Below are 18,396 nucleotides of genomic sequence, written 5' to 3' on the forward strand. Positions count from 1 at the left end.
TTTGATGTCTTGAAGGAGACAGTATTAAGTCAATAAGTATAATAAAAATTAATTGCATTAAAGATTTATTTGGGTGTGCACGTGCGAATGTGCGAATAGGCAGAAGCCGCTACTGGTCATGCGTCATCTCAATCAAACAAAATACAGATGCCTCCTCAATGCAGTGCCATTGTATTGCGTTGCAGCCGTCTCGATTTGAACCAGATCTCAGATCTCGGAACTACACCTTGCAAATCATTAGAATCTAAAGCGCTTTGTTTATCTTCCTATTTTGATGCCAGGTGACTTTTTAGAACTTTGAAAATGTAAAAATGGGTCTAAATTCCATACAGCACTATGTGAACTTACTTAACTATATAAACGAAAAACAAAACCAAGAACAACAAAAATCTCAACATATAGATGACATTAATACTGGTTATTTTGTATTGTTTCAACAAAATAAGGTTTGGAAGCATCGGCTTATTTACACTATAACCCATTAATTACATAACAGTTTCCTCTCTTAAATTATCAACTATCCTTTCGAATGGAAACCGTATAACTATGTCTTTGGTGCTGTACATATAATATTATATTACATAATATTATTATTATACAATATTTCATATAATGTTTGTTGATGAATAATAAAAAAATGTGATGGTATGACGGCAGAAATTATTCTTTCCCGGGCTGCAAATGAAAATGCAGAGGAGATAGAAAAATTCTCCCTCCCTATCAATTTGAAAACCGCGTTTAGGCTAACCACGTTAATGAGGATAAATGATGATTAGATGAAATTGACAAATGGACACTCACATGTGCAGGCCACAGTCACAGATACCCTTATCTGTGCCACGATTTTAACCCGGTACCTTCAGTATAGACGAGATCGTAACTCTACCACTCAACGTATTCGGCCACCGAGTCGGCACCAATTAGGAAGAACGCGTCACATCTTAATTAGAAACATGTTTACTGAATCATCATTACTGAACTTGATTAAAAAATATATAACTATAAAGTTTGAAAAGTGTAACACACCTACGCTTCTGAGAAGTATAATTTGTGAAATTAGGTTTAAGAAGTTCGATGGAAATTATTTGTTTCGTTTCAAAAATGACAGCTATAGTGAAAGCTCAATTTAAAATATATATACAGTTTCAGGTATCAATCCTAACGTATTAGCACATTTCTTGAGTATTTAGTGAATACTCGAATTCGAATAGTCAAATGAGATCTGGCTATCTAATCAGAGAAGAAGAAGAAGAAGATATTTAGTTTATAGCATGTTTACGACCCATGAAAATGTTTCCTAAATTTCGAGATAATGGAGTACAAGTATAGCTAACAAATTTGTGAACAAAAATTTATAATATCAATTTTATGTGTTGTAAATTCAGAAAGTTAAGGTAACAAATATGAATATTTCTAAGAATTTTCAAACTAGCCTAATATGATTTCACACGTGTAACAAATATGAATAATCAACGTAATGTTTGATTACTAAATTGATAGTAACGGAGAATGCATTTTAATTAGAGAATCTTATATTATAAAGTTCATGCAAATTATTAGTTGTTTTTGAAGTTCCAACCATGAATGTACTAGAGGTCAACCAGTTGTATTTATTAGAAATTTTTGTGGAAAGTGTGTTAATACCGAAGAGCTCGTCATTGCCTTCAGAAATGGATAGAAGGGAACCTTTGCCACCTTTGAGCATCACGGTTGATTTTCACCGGTGTCCACTTCTGGAGGTCACGCAACCAGAGTCTACAAGGAGGAGTACTCCTTTAGAAAAGAGAGAGACAATCACCGTGCTCATGTGCTCAGGTAAAGCATGCCTGTTCGCCACAACCCCTTCTGCATTCATGAAATCCATGTCTAGCTACAATGGAAGGATTGAGCTCTTCTACCGCAAGCCAAAGTCTGGATTTCCAATAAACATCGGCAGAACTGATGTGTACGCAGATGGTTTCGCTGAAGAGCTTCACATGTCTCCAGAACCTTCCAAGTTTCCCGTTTCTGCCTTTCTGTACTCAACGTTTCCTGTACACAACTCTTCGCGTCGATATGTTGGAGATGTCACTGTGTTCCTACGATTTGCATGCTATGGCAGGTCTGTGATCAATGCACTTCGTATGGGAGAAGAGAAATCACCGACACTATACTACAGAGGGCAAGAAACAGTTGGTGATCATTACGGTATAAAATGTGAACAGTGCACCCAGTTCAAAGATATGCCAAGGGCGGAAAGTCACTTGTGCTTCCAGCAAGGCGACAAAAGTCAGGAATCCTACTATGTTGACTTGCTATCCGGTAGTTGTCTCGATATTGCTAAAATGTATACTACAACAAATATAACTCCAGTTAGAGAGAGCAGAAAAATTCCTAAGATGTCAGAAATACCAGGAATGACATGGCCTCGTCATATTAGTTCAATGAAAAGTGAAACTGTCCGTTCAAGTATTAGTGAACTGAAGCCTCGTCAAAGTTCAGTTCCACATCCGTTATCAGAAACAAGCTTGTCGGAACATACGAATGCCAACGTGGAAAGACGTTCATCCGTAAAACACGGTAGCTCATCAAAGCAAGAAGGAGACGAAGAAGAACCTAAGCTGAATGGAATTCTAACAGTACCTGAGGAAAGCACTCCAGGGCGTACTTCACGTTCTGAAAGGGTTGAAAGTTTGAAATCAAACAGTTCTAAACTCTGAAATGGGTATTCAAAATCAAAAGGAAAATACCCTTGAAGATTAATGTAAGGCACTAGCTCCAGAGTGTTTGTAGATAAACTCTGTTCCGCGTTGAGTATAACTAGTCCATTCCACATTGCCAATAAATTGTCTTGTTTATAATAATTTGTGAAGCATGAACTTTCCATTTCGAATTGTGATTATTACAGAACTAGCTAAAATTTGTTTGCTGTAAATTTCCTTGTTTGTACAAAACATTTTGTTGTGTCTGCTTATTGACGACAGTAGAATTTACGTGTCGAAAATAAAGATAGAAATCAAGGCAAATATTACTGAATCTCTCTCACACTCTCTCTCTCTCTCTTTTTCACTGAAGGCTCACAATTACCAAACATCTCTTCCACGTAGAACATCTTGCATTTTTACAGTCCAAAGAGGCTCTGACTCCTGGACTCAGCCAGTATAATACCAGATAATACTCTGTGGGACTTGTGTTGTGTGCTGTCCTTTTGTGTTTGCGATTGTTTCATCTTATCACCTTTCATTCTCATCTTCGCGATTATCCAAAAGTGGAAGAAAATCGAAGTAAAATAGTAAAATAAAATCAAGGTCGAGTCTGCTGCCACGCACGTGTCAGCAGTAAGAATAAGCGTCAAATTTGCTCCTGCCACGTAATTCGTCTGCTAAGAGGATGTTACAAATCTTAAGAACAGATTAAGACGAGAGAAATGCAAGTTTATGATTAGTGGGAGTGAATGTACAGGGAATTTAGAACCTTTTTCTTTAGAAAGCATTTAGCGATATTATTTTAATGCTAATAGAAGTTAACCTAACTACGAGAGCATATAGGTTTATTATTAGAAGAATGCTGAGGGACCTAATCTTAAAACATTTTTGTGAAAGTAATCGTTACAACTTTACAGTATGTGTTACAGACGTAATTGCATACATAGCATGATGAAATCACGATAAAACAAAGACCGAGTCTACTGCCACGCGCATCTTTTTTGAGGTTCCAGCAGAAAAAGAACGTAGCAGCAGACACTGCCTAAAATCAAACGGTAGGGTATCTGACTGCCAAGCAGACATCTGTTCTCGATGTGAACAATCACAACCAGGGGCGGTTACTGATATTGTTGCAGTGTTGCACAACGACCGAATATTTTACAATGAAATTTCATACTTTTTCTTAGTACATTTTTCATTTTTTTCCCTATTAAATATATTTTGCCTTTCATTGCTTCATAAAGCAAATTCCATTACGATCCGTTAAAAGAAAGGAAGCAACCTGCGAGATTCCACAGTGTGTGAGTAGACGCACAGGTAAGCGTTGCAAAGCCGGAGCAACGGCCTGATCTCTACAGCGAGGAGTATTGGAGCGAAGTTCAACGCTGTTCTTCCTATCCCCTGCTTCAGTCAGCTTGGTCGTTGCAATAGATTTACAACACACCAAGGTCAAGCGACCCGTTTCGGATCCCCCTGCGGGTGAGGGAAGAAGAGAACGGACCAGCAACAAACACTGGGATTCAATTCTCACTGTCCTGTGTCCTAGAGCAACAGGCAAAATGTCCACGTTAGGCAAATATAAATATTTTCTTTTGGGAAGAATCTTAACCTAATTTAAATTATGTGTGATACCGATACCAATGCTTGAAACTTGTAACAATTTGATTTGATTTGTTGTTTTTTAAATCCACTTTATGCATAGAAAGACTAATCGGGATTCAACCTACAGTTTAAAGTAGGATCCGAACCACTGTGCCATGTGCCTCCATTTGAAACAATTAAAAACTGTTCAATATATTGATTAATATTATTGGATGAGTAATCCAGTCCAATTACAAGCAACGATTCATCAGAGTTTTCCGTAAAAATATTTAACAATTGAATCAGAACATTAAAGTACTTCTTACGTAATCACAAAAAAACACAATTCTGCATAATATTGTTGCCGAATAAATTGAAACTTCAAATTTTGTATGATGATTTTTAATTGTACTCCTCGAAAGTGTCACGTATCACTCACATATAAAATTATAAATACATATAGTTACATTATAAATATATACAAATTAAAGTTATATAAATATATTATATATTGATGAAGGAATATACGATATACATTCGCTGCAACCACCAACATTCTGAACCACGAGCCGCCAACGACATTGTAAATTTTATAAAAGTAAATCGAAGATTACACAGAACCTCCGGTATACTCTGGAGCATGTATTTCTCATCTGGCAATTCGTAACAGCTAATTGTATCGATTATTAAAAATAAATAAGCTACACAGAACAAAAAAAAAAAAAAAAAAAAAAAAAACAATTAAAACGAACATCAATAAATGTGTTTAAACTCCAGTGTATTTCTTATGGAGAATCTGAAACTTCCTCTCTAACTCATCGTTTTCATTAATCAGAACATTTGTTGTCGCATTTTTTGATCCAGCGTCTTCAATTCAGCGTCGTCAAAAATTTTACTACAGTTTAAAGTGGGATCCGAACCAATGTGCCTCTACCGGGTATCGAACCCGGGAACCCCATGATTACAAGGCGAAGACGCTACCACTGCGCCATCGGGGAGGCCCCATAAATATATATGTATATACACTTGTGTATGGGTCGTTTGCTCTCTCGGAAAAATCCTGCAGGCCTCCATGAGCAGAAGATAACACTTGTTCCTCATCAACATAATTCCATTCCTTTTAACTAGGGAACGGATTTTAAGGTTCAAAATTATGGTCAGGAAAGGGAAAAGGGTTCTGAAAATGTTTTCAAAAAGGAGCAAAAAAAGGTGCTGATAAAATAACTTTATTCAGGTCTAAACTAGTTACATTGACATTCTCTATTCAACACTGTATCAAATAATATAATTATCAAAAAGTAACCAGTATTTAGGAAGTAAACGTGGCATTTACTGGGTTCCAAACAACTTGCTGCACTGCATTTCGCTCAACATTTCTGTTTTCGATTGTAAATCGCTGACGCTTTGAGCTCAGGAGAACCTTATATGTGGAGAAACTACAGTACATTATGTTGGGAAATATTGGGGCTGCAATGGTTGCATAATACTATTTTATAGCTCTCGTTCTGATCTACAAAATGAGACTATAGGATTTTATGTAGCTGCTCAAGAATCGTTTTTGGACTGTTTTTAAAATGTTAGCCCTGATTCATTTTGTGCATTCTAGAGGTTACCCCCCTCCAATTCACTTCCCTTCACGAATATAGACATTGGCACACTCTGCATCAAATTCGGGGCCTTATATCATGTCTCAAGTGCCTCTCGTTTCTCTACAATATTTTTTCCATAATTGTAGGAAAGAAGACTTATTAATAAAAAATCACCCTTTGACAAAGGTTCCCAATGTGCATTTGGAATTATTTATTTCTTCTTTTTATTGGGTAATTTGGTATTCAGTATATCTAATACAAGTTTGACAGAATACAACAAGTTGATAATACGGCACCTAATAGAAGAACTATTTTGAAGTAACAGATTTGATATGACTCTTAAATAAATTATTGTACAGCGAGGAAGAAAATGTATAGAACTATATCTTTGCAAACTGATAATGCATATTATTAAATAAACAGACCGTCAATACTTTCATTTCACGCCACAGCTGTTCACTTTCTTCCAGGTGTTTGTGTGGGGGGAGGGGGGAAAACTCTCCCAGGGAAGGCAATGAATATTATCCTCTTAAATTGAGATAATGCTTTGTTTTCAATTATTTGAAAATTGAATAACATTTATCTTACTTTCCAACATAAAGAGCACAATGAACGAAACAAAATTTTTCTCGCCTCGTTTTCCAGGGGGCGGGGACAATTGCCGCCGAACCCCCGTGCCCCGCTGGTACGTCTATGGTCATGTATAAATTTGGGACTTAATTGAAATGAAATTTATTTTTATGTTTAATTCCTCATTTTTTTAAATTTTTTTTTTTTTGCTTCTCCTGAAAAATATGAAGAAATGAGATATGTTATCAAGCAACTGACTGCGGATAAAATAAGCAAGACAATTTTTACTAAATATATTTCTTTGCAAACTGACAATAACATTATATTAATAGGCTGCCAGTACTTCCACAGGGCAACACGACGTTAACAGCCGGTCCCCGTGGCGGAGTGGTTACCACATCGCGCTACGACGCCACGGGTACCGGGCTCGAATCCTGGCCTGGGCCTGTCCATTCATGAATTTCATCATATCATTACTTATCTCCATCTTCGCAAATTAGCCAAAAAGTTGCACAAGAAGCGAAGTAAAATAAAGCCAATCAATCAATCAAACGACGTTAACATTTTCTATTTTTATCTGTTTTGCTTGTTCGGCACCTGATTTAGACTTGGTGCACGGGCAACCAGTTTGTTCGGCTCCCACACCATCCCCTTTACAACTCTCTTTCTAATACATCATTTCTTTTGCTAAGATAAGAACTCTTAGAGTCACAATAATGATTACATACATTAATTATGGACGTGAATGAATCACTTAGGTTCTTCATGAAGTATTTGCCGTTTTATATCGAATACTCAGTCAGTAAATTTTATATTGGTGTTTTATGGATATTCATTGGAAAAAATTATACCTATAGCTATATATTACACTGCTTTTCTACTTGCCATTTTCGGTTTCTTTCTATCTGGTTTCATTCTCTCTTTCAAAATCCCTTTCTTCAGCCAATTTTGCAGTAAAGTTTCAGACATTGTTACATTAAGCAGAACGACAAACACGATCTAAGATACTACACTGAGCCTGACCTAAGGGCTAGTGCACTTGACTGTTCTCTTTCGTACCACTCCAAAATCATCCACCTCGCACAAGTTATAGAAAATTGTGTTGCTAACCATAACACAATTCACTACAAGGAGTCAAACCTGTATTTTTGAATTTCTTCCCTTATTTTTTTTTCACATGAAAGAATCGAAAGGAAAATGCAACAAAATGTAAATTTTACTAACTCAGGGGTTGAATTTACAAATTATGTAATGCATTTATGAAAGATTTAATTAAGTATTCAACGCTGAACTGTCAACAATGTGTGCGGTATGTTCTCCCTGGAAAGAGAGCGAGAGGGCGAGAGGACAGCTTTGACATTTACCAGATGGTAGTGTCCCTTCCAGTGACGTGCGGTGACATCGACACATGGGGTAACAATCAGTGGCATGCCCAAGGAGGGTTGGTGTGGGTCATACCCCTCCTTTTAGCGCCCCTAGTCCTAAAAGAAAAGAACGTCAAAAACAGGAAAAGATTGCAAAATGAGGAGTGACTACAAAAAAAAGTAGCTACACGTAACTCTCGCCTCCTTTCGAAAATAAAAAAAACGATTTGATTTGACTACTAAGCCAGAGATCCCGGATTCGAATCCCGGCTTCGCCATGGGTGTTCTTTGTGTGTGTCCCTTCATCAATTTTATCGCAACATCTTCGCGATTATCAAAAGTGGCGGAAAAGCGAAGTAAAATAAACCAAATTAACAATCAATCAATGATTTGATTTGATTTTTTTACTTAGCGTCGCTTTTTGTCATATTTGGTTAATCGCGAAATGATACGTTAAAATTAATGAAGGGACAAGCACAAAGAACAGCCATGCCCAGGTCGGGGTTCGAACCCGGAACTCCTGGTGTCGTAGCGCGCTGTGATAACCATTCCCCCACGGTTGGTTGATTTGTTGGTTGATTTAGTGTTTTAAGTCCACTTTATGCACAGTAAGGTTAATCGGGATCCGAAGCACACGATGTGCCTTCACCAAGTACCGATCCGGAACCACTTGCACTCTCCCACGGAGGTCGGCCGACAACAAAGACGGGGGAAAGCGCTAACCATTCGGATACGTGGGTATAGGTAAAGTAAAACTAGATTTTTTATTTAGTCTCAGTGGTAATTTTTAATTGGATTTTTGAAACACTATCTTTGTATATGATTAACAGTCCCCCCCCCCCAAAAAAAATTGCATTGCTTCATTTTCCTAATTTCTCACATCACGATCTCGTTACTGAAGGGTCCGGACTCGAGCACTGGCCTGTGCATGAGTGTTTTTTGGCATCCACCCTTTACCAGTTTTATTTAATCAACGATAATATTAATTTGGTTTTCTGAGTTGTGGGATACATTTTTCATTCCAAATTATTTCATTATTCACTGCAGAGTACAACACATAGGAACAAGAATGCGCGCTCGTCACGGGTTCGAATCCCTGCCTGGATTCTTCTTTGTGAGGTCCCTTCGCCAATTTCATCATATCATCACTCATCCTCATTTTCGCGATAACCAAATGTTGTAGAAAAGAGAAGTAAAATAAACCAAACCAACAGCAACAATAAGAACGCGCGTTCTCTTGCCCAAATAAATACATCCGTATGTATGACTGTTTAGTTTACCTATTTTTTATCGGATGCCAATAGATTAGTATAAATAAATAAAACACTACTGAAACGAGAGCGAGAGAGAGCGTGAGCAAATATTTGTTATTTAATCATTATTTATTCAATATTAAAAAAAAGATAGCATAACATTTTTGTCTGCACATAATACGTTCCCATTTCATAAATAATAAAACTACATCCCATATTATACATACATATTGTACAACGTGTAAAAAATTGTTGTGTAAATACAGATAACATAAGTACTGCAGAAATTTCCTTCCTGAGTTCTTTAGAGGATTTACAAAGGAATCGAGGGGAACCTATCTATTCCTATAGGAGATAAACTGGAGCACTTAAAACCACGACTTTTCAACCATTGCAACAGGGGGCAAGAGAGGTAGAGGCAAAAATCTTCCCTTTCCCTTCGTGCGGCTGTTTCTACCTGGAACTGGTGAGGCGGAGGAAAAACCAGCTATAATAGATAGAGTAGTTCCTTCCAGCCTTGCTCGCTGTTCTCATCGAGAGACGAGATGCGCGTGAAAAAAAAAGTATTGCATATGAACTGTGGCTCAACAAGACAATAAATATTGTGATTTGAAACTAATTAGAGATGTGAGATTAATTGATCTATCTCTGCTAGACTAGCTACTCCTCAGTTCATGTCACTGGTCCCTTCCCTACAGACGACGTCAAAGAGTCTGGCGTTTCCAGGAAATGACCGTGCAGCACATTCCATCCTCCTTCTGTCAGGCACTTTGGTTTTACCTAGGTAGTTGATCGAAAGGGCCATTAGACTACGATCCTTGTAGAGCTACAGATGCTATTCCGTTCTGACGGAAATCACTGTCAAGTTTGAACACAAAAGGGCATAATTTCGAATAGTTTATACACATTTGCAGATACTGTCCAATGAGCGAAAAGTAACAATTCTCGCAATTTCCAGTGAAAATGTGTTCATCGGATAGAAAAGTGGTAGTTTGCGTAGTCATCAACACGTTTCAAGGCATTTGCTACAAGCGAAGTTGTAGAGTATTGGTAAAATACTCGCACCTCAATACCTTTTTTTTCCTAGAAATTAAGGTTCGCAGGTTCAAATCCAGGACCCTGCATTGACCCATAGATTAATTACTTTAATACACTTTGCTACTTCTGGTTAGCGTCTCCCATGACTCAACTAATTTAATATATTTATAAGTTACGAAAAATTTCAATTGGTTATTACAAAGTTTAATCACTTGCGACAGTGTATGAAACACGTAGGTGTAAACACATTCGAAAGCTATCGCTATAACATTTAATTACCGTCATCAACTTTTAACAAATACATTTATTTGTAGTATACACATATTTTAAGAATGATACCGATAAAAGTGGGCACCCAGGCAATTATCTTCTTCTTCTTTTTTTTGACCATATCAACTGTTAGTCGATTTTAGTCATCTTTCTGAGTTTTTTGTAAAATATATTTAGTTCACTATGCACTTATTTTTCACAACAAAAAGACAACAAAAAAACATATATATACTGTTTGTTAAATCGTCAAATTACATCTTCTTGCATATCCATAAAGAAGCCATATAGTGGGAGGAATGGGATCCGTGAGCAGGGCAATTAGAGATGTAGGGAATGGAACTCCATGGCGACGCAAACCATGATATAATTTATCTCGTTCTCTGACGAAATTAGGACATTGTAAAAAGAGATGAGTGGCATCTTGGTTAACTTCTCCACATGTGCAGACTTGTTGTTTTTTTTTGTTTTTTTTTTTTGTAATATGTAATCGTGCTAAATGATCATTAGTGAATATGACCTGTACGTAGCCGTATTATAAAAATAATAACTGATCTTGGAAGATTATATGAGTAGTACCACGGTTTATTTTGTGAATGTTCTGCAAACTATTTATATGTATTGCCCGCTGATTGAAATTGTTCCATACACCACTGTTTCCATTTATCTTGAAGTTTATATTTAACTCTTGGGAGAAGATCCGTGTATGGAAGTCTCAAGTGAGGTAGATTCCGATGATCGGGTGGCTTTGGTATATACGTCCACACGTTCATTTCCCGTGTTCACTTGGTGAGCCTTTACGTAACTAAACTGAACGTTGATATTTCTTCCATTAGCATACTGGGTTTGTTGGATTATAAGGATGATAAATAAAGAATGTTTACAAATCTGAGGATATGAGGAACTCAGCGTCATTAATACGCTAAAAGCATCTGTTATGATAAGAATTTTTGTGTAATTATTATGGATAGCGTATGTGAGAGCTTTATATATTGCGTAACTTTCTGCCGTGAAAATAGAAGTGTCAGGTGGTAAACGGAATTGTTTGTTTATATTTTGATCTGGAATGAAATAAGCACAACCCACACCTAGGCGATCTTTGGATCCATCAGTATATATGATTAGGTGTGTTGGCCATTTCTCTTTATACATGATATATCTTCCGAGATCCCTGAAATGAATATTGCATCGAGTATATAAGCTATGATATAAGGGTATGTCTAATTGATAAATTAAAGGACGTTGAAAGGTGAAAGACTTTGCACGGGTTTCCGGGTCTATGTATTGGCAATATGCAAAATAAAAGAACGTCTGTTTAGGATCTATGACTTTAGCTATTGTTCATTGTTTTTGTATTTCAAACAATTTATTGAATGGATGCGTATGATTTTCCCAGGTTTTGAGCAGAAATTGTATTGTTAATTGAATCCGTCTATGTGTCAAACTAGTTTCTCTGCTTTCAATATATACACTGACATTAGGACAGGACTGCATGAGACCTAAACAGGTCCTTAAAGCTTTTCTCTGTAGTATGTCTATTTTGTCTAAAAGACTTACTTTTGCACCCCCATAACTAAAAGCTGCATACTCAAAGTTTGATCGAAAACAATTCCTGTAAAATAGAAGTAAGATTTTGGGGTGGCCACCCCATTTAATTGTTGTCATACTACGGAGTATATTTATTATTTTACGGCCTTTATTGATTAAATGCATAATGTGTGTATTCCATGTGAATCGCCTGTCAAAATGTATATCTAAGTATTTATGTGTTTCTATGGGATATTAGAAATGTGTGATATATTGTCGGGATAAGTACCCAATCGCTTATTAAGGTGCGTTGCAAAATGATAAGAACCAATGGCGATTTCTCTGGGTGTGTAAGTCGTGTGTCAACGCCCAAAGGAAAATGAAATAAAGAAGAAAGTATCTGTACTTTTATAAATTACGATTTTGAGCGTTTTTCTTTAATTGTCAGTTTCGAGCGGACGGTAGTTTTCGAACGCGGCGCAGCGCGCAGTGGTTGTCAGGCAGGCAGATCGGTCCGTGACGGGCAGGGCGTTGCGAGGAAATCCAACGTCTTACCACTGCCAAAACATAGTATGACCGCGCATGCGCACCCTGCCAGCCACGAGCATGGTTAGCTTCTCAAGGCGTTGTATTTGTTCCCAACGGTTTGGCTTTCATTCACCCCGCGTTCCGCGTTGTTTTGCTCGTGATTGTTGTGCATTATTCTTTAAACGTGTGGTGTGAAGTGATGTGATTATTTTAAGATGGGGAATAGTGAAAGTGTTGTGCAAAAGTATTTAAATAAATCCTTTTCTTCGCTTTCGTATTCAGAGAAGAAACAAGTGATTGGCAATGGTCGACCATGTCCGAATCTCACGATGTCAACATGTATTAAAGGAAAAAATGGTGCTGGAAAAGGTTTTGAGAGACATTTTCGAAAATAACTCTATGAAATTTCAGACTGGCTTTGCGGGTGTGATGTGGTGAATAAATTTTACTGTTGACATGTTTATTATTCTCGACTAAAAAAAAATGTTTGGAATTATCAAGGGTATGCGGATTTGAATCATCTCAATACTGGAGCGAAAAAACACAGTGAGTCTGAATTGCATCTTTCTAGTTTCTTTAAATTTAGTAGTTTTGTTGCCACCCCTACTAGAATTGACGTTATTATGGATACTCAACGAAAAGCTGAAATAGAGCTACACAATGAAAAAGTAAAAAAGAACAGGGAAATATTAAAGAGGTTGATTAACGCCGTCTGCTATTTAGCAAAGCAAGAATGCCATTCCGAGGCCATGAGGAAAATGCAGCATCTCTAAATAAGGGCAATTACATGGAATTCCTTATTGCAAGTGCCGAGTTCGATCCCTCATTAAAAGAACATTTATTAAATTCTACAGTTTTTCGCGGTACTTCGGCAGGCATTCAAAATGATTTAATAAATTCAGTTTCGGATGTTCTGAGAGATGAAATCTATAATGAAATTCAAAACACAGACTTTGTGACTATCTGGTCGATGAAACATCAGATATTAGCAATAAATCTCAGGTGTCAACCGTGTTACGTTTTTTTTTCGGCCTCACAGAAAAAAGTCATTGAAAGATTTCTTGAATTTGATGACATGAGCGCCGATAAAACTGCAGGAGCTCTTTTTAGTCACGTGACTGATGAAATAGTGGATAAATATAAGTGTGGGGATAAATTAATTGCCCAGACATACGATGGATCTTCGGTAATGAGTGGCCATTTGAATGGCCTTCAAAGCAAAGTTTTGGAAAATCCGAAAGCTTTTTTTACGCATTGTTATACTCATGTCATGAACTTGGTGCTGCAACAATCGTTAGAATGTAACAAAGAGCTTATTGGGGTCTTAAATCACTGCCTACGTTTTTCTCTCATTCCCCAAAGAGGTTACACGAACTTTCTGCTTTCATGTCCAGAAAGCTCCCGTCATCAGCTCCTACCAGATGGAATTTTACCTCTAGGCTAGTGTGGACAGTCAATGACAACAGAGAAGCACTGCTTATGTTTTTTGAACATGTTAGTGAAAGTGGAGACTTCGATCATTTGACTGCAATGACTTCAAGAGAATTTTCTAGCTTCCTGAAGGATTTCGAAAACATATTTTTAATAAAGGCTTTAGCGAACTTGCTTGCCTTTTCAGACGTATTATTGAGTATATTGCAGTCTAAAATTGTTGATATTTTGTATTGCAGTAATAAAATAACTGAATTTCAACAACAGCTGCAAAAGGAAAGGGAGAATTTCGAAACACTACGGAGTTCTATAACTGGTGCAGTAGAAGAGGAAGACGTTGTTGAAATGAAAAGGAGGCGACTGAACAACGAATCACAGAAAGACCACTGTCGGAGGCTTTACTTCGAAATCATTGATAATATCAGCAACCAGATAACACTTAGATTCGCATCATTTGAAAAATTGCAATATTTTGATTTACTAAATCCCACAAATAATAAAAGAGAAAACTTTCCTCACCATCTCGTACATAAATTGCAGAAAATTTATGGCAGTCTGTTTAATTTAACCAAACTACAGAATGAACATTATGTTTGGTATGCTTCCACTAAAGGATCAGAGAAAACACCAATTGAGATTGTAAATTATCTACTGGACACGAATCTAGCGGGTGGGTTTACGGAAATATATAAATTAGCAGTGTTGATCGCAACAATTCCTTCCACGACGTCATCTGTCGAGAGATCGTTCTCATCACTGAAGAGGATCCACACATTCTGCCGCTCTACGCAAACTCGGAACCGGATGACGAATTTAAGTCTTATCTCCATCGAGAGAGAATTACTTTCTAAGCTGCGAGAAGGGAATAAATCCAAATTTTATGAGGCGGTGATCAGCGCATTTCTCTCTAAAGAAAGAAGAATATAGCTGGAATGGAATTCAAGTAACTGTAAGTAATGAGCATTTCATTTTTTAAAATTACTTTTTGAAAGGATAAATGAAGGGTAAGGGGAAAAACCGGGAATGTGCATGTGCATTTTAGCAATTTTGTAATGAACGAGCAGACCCCTCTGGTTGCAAGCTTTTAGCCAAAGTGGCTTGATAAATATACCTAGTCTGGCCACAAATACTGTTACAAACTTTCGGAAAGTGTACATTTTTAAAACTGAATGGTGCTATTTATGTGTAATATATGTAACTGTAACATACTAAAAGAACATTTAATAATCTGAAACCATATTCAATTTATTCACCAAATAGTGTGTAACAGTATTTATGGCCAGACTAGGTATAATACATACAATATCCCAAGTAACTAGAATTTCTCCCCCACTGGAATTAGAAATACGTTAAGATCATTGAAACTCGTGCTTTAAAAATTAATTGTATGGCGAAGTATTGAACATTAATTTTCTCGTTTAAACTGTTCTTTGGCAGTCCTTGTTTCTCCTTACCCTTCAAATACGATTAATATTTTAAATGAAGTATTTACTTGATTTAAAATAATTTATGTAATTTAATGTTTTTCTAAATATTTCTAAATTTACACCAAAAATGTTCGGGCAAAATTTGTAACATTTGTTCACATTGAGAAGGGGAGGGGTTAACACTCCTTCTTTGCCAACGCCTTAAGTTCAGGGTCAGGAGACGCCACTGAATTACAGTACCAAAGTTTTATGCTTGCACACTATTATTTATGATAATATGCTTAAAACATTAATCAGTAACTTTACTTTTCACCAGCTAGATCGAGCGAGTATGCAGGATGTAGATGCCCAGATGCCTACAAGTCAATTCGGCGGCGCCGAATTGCCTCAATTTAATGTGATAAATATAAGAGTTTTGGTTCATCGTCTATTCCACATTTTAAGCGGTATGTGCTGTTGATCAATGATAGTCTTTCACTGAAACCCTGCCCTCCCAAAACCTATTGTGCCTCTTGATAATGCCTAGTCAACATAGACTTTCGGTATCATGTTTCATGTTTCCGTAGGTGTTTTCCCTAGCTTAACACAAAACTTAACATTAACTGATACACTCCACGTCAATCACGCAACTTCCTAACGAACAGCGTATTGTGAGGAACAGTCCTGCCACCTTGTGGTGGTTGAGCGTAATCACTTCCAAGGACATGCATATTCACAAAAGTTATCAGGTGACTCCATTCAACATGTTTCAATATCGCAATTTAAAAGATAAGAAAAAAAGCTTTCCTGTAACTTTTCTTAAAAAGGTTACGTTTCAGTACATTGTAGAAGATTTGTGATGACAAAAGTATGTAGCGAATACAGGTTGGAACGAATTATGATGAAACGGTTTTCTGTCTCTTAGCCTGATCTGGCACCACAATATACATTAATTGCAATGCATATAAAAGCTCTGCCAAGAAGATATAAACCCTATGGAGCTGTCGTCCAATCCTAAGAGAACGAAGCGGTGCAATCAGCTGCTTCGCATGTAATCCTGTCCCTGCGTTGCCAAAATGCTTTGAGTGCTTAATGTTTGAATTGTCATGAAGGAGAAAAACGCACACAAGCGAAGGGTAATATTTTGGCTGGGGTGACTGTGGGAGAAGGAAATAAATGACTATTTTTAGTCTCGGGTTGGCCGCTGTCTATCTTTTTTGGTACGACTGTAAATGAAATTCAGTGATTTGCCCAGTGATTGCGGGGTATGGTGAGAATTCCTCTTTAACTTTACACTCTGTCTCTATGATCTGTGGTTCTATGCCGCGCATAACGGTAGAGAAGGGGCGAAAGCAAGTGGTAGCTGCATACACTTCCCTCTCACGCGTTCATTGGTCACTACTTAAGCAGAGGACTTGTTATCGTTCGCTTGCTCCAGAGACTTCCGAGATAGAGTGCATATATTAGTAAATACAAATGTAAAAAATAATGAAGACGGGATAATAACAGGGACGGTTGTGTATGTATGTGTTATTCAGTGGCGTATGCTGGTTCTAACGAGTGGGTAATCTCCGACCTTTTGATCCTCAAACTCCAAAAGTTTCCGTGCAATTTATGTCACGCTCCATATTGGATTTAGGAATATTGTGTCGGAATGTTTGTCTTATTGCTACGATCACAATCAATTAATTCTCGTTATTGCAGTTTACTATACGCGTAGAATTTCAAATAATAAAACAAGACAGTATTATAAAGCTATAAAAAAACAGCCTGTGAAATATAAAAATGAAAGACGTGCACTAGTGAAATAAAAACCCGCAATATTAATTTAAGTGCAAAATTCAACTTACTCCAGGACCCGATTACTTGTGCTGTACTACATCCAAAGCACGCTGTTTGTCCAGTTGCACGTCAATACGTGTCTGGGCGAAAGATTGCAGCTTAACAAAGGAAGTTATGTGACTTTTGGATTTTTCATGTTTGGCACAAGTGTTGCAAAGATTACAGTCACGCGTCCATACATTCTTTTCAGCCCCGAAAAGTAAGCACGGCGAACAAAAATGCAAAGCTTATTAACACTTATACTTCCTGTCAACCATGGTGTTTTGTCATAATTTGCTTGCGAAAATGCCTCACATATTCCCGATTTTGTCTTTGTGTGTAGAAATAAGTTCAAGCGATGACACTGGCCTACCTGTATTAACAATTTGCAACTTCTCCTGAAAAGATCTTGTTCCAAAAGGTTTCACCAGCAAATCTTATATCACATCCATTACCCTTTAACACAGCACTATCACGACAAACACTAACACCTAAATAAATAATAAACACGAAGCACAGCACGAAGCCAACGACTACACGCATTCAGTTTCACGCGCCAAACTTCTGTTGTTGTGTTCCTGGCTCAGAATGAAATTCCCTATGAATAATAAAAAAAATCCCTTTCCGAGCTCGAATTGACAGGTTTTTAAAAGTTCGAATCATTGCAGGTCAGAGTCAGAATTTTAATTCGGGATGAGGATCATCCCTTATTATCAGCCGCCACATAAATTTGAAACAGTGGGGTTAGAAGTCCTGAAGATGAATCTCAGATTATTAGAACGTATTAAGCAAAGTGTTTAATCCTGCTAATGAAGTAAAATGAATTACCACTATACACTTTTTAAATTAGATATTTGTAGGATTTCGGGGAGGGGGGTTTCCCTTTAAAAAAATATTCAGTTCCGTGAGATAAGTATTCTCGCTGCTTTTGAAGATTAGAGAGGAGAAACAATCACTATTTTTGTAAATACAAGAATGGGGGGAGTCAGCAAATAGGTGCTTTAATTGCTTAAGCCTTGAATTTTAATTCAGTTTGCTTCATCTTCAATATTTAAGCTTTTCCCTTTTGATAAATTTATGTTCAAGTAACAGAAATCAGCAAGACAGAAGCAAATGTAAAGTGAAAATTAGCGTAGAATTGGTTTGCCCATGTTATTCAGTTTTCCTGTTCTTCGCACTCTACCGGGTATGTTTTCCCTAGTTGAGCGGAGGGAACGGGAAAAGGCTCTCAAGGTTGAGAGTGCGACCGGTGGACTCTCACAAGAAGGAGCTTACCCTGGGCACGGAATCACCGCGCCTGAAAAGCAGTGTTTCCTCCCCCTCTTTCCTTTCTCCTC

General features: G+C 37.2%; 1 protein-coding gene across 1 annotated transcript; it reads left to right on the forward strand.

Annotated features, from left to right (window-relative positions):
• Positions 1–1,292: 1,292 nt before the first annotated feature.
• Positions 1,293–2,994, forward strand: LOC145985846 (uncharacterized). Its single transcript, XM_083119945.1, has one exon. The coding sequence runs from the start codon at positions 1,581–1,583 to the stop codon at positions 2,697–2,699; it is 1,119 nt and encodes a 372-aa protein (XP_082976071.1). The 5' UTR covers positions 1,293–1,580; the 3' UTR covers positions 2,700–2,994.
• The last annotated feature ends 15,402 nt before the right edge of the window (positions 2,995–18,396 follow it).

Source organism: Lepisma saccharinum, chromosome 3 (genome assembly GCF_977018435.1).
Source record: "Lepisma saccharinum chromosome 3, izLepSacc3.1, whole genome shotgun sequence".
In the NCBI taxonomy this organism is placed as follows: domain Eukaryota; kingdom Metazoa; phylum Arthropoda; class Insecta; order Zygentoma; family Lepismatidae; genus Lepisma; species Lepisma saccharinum.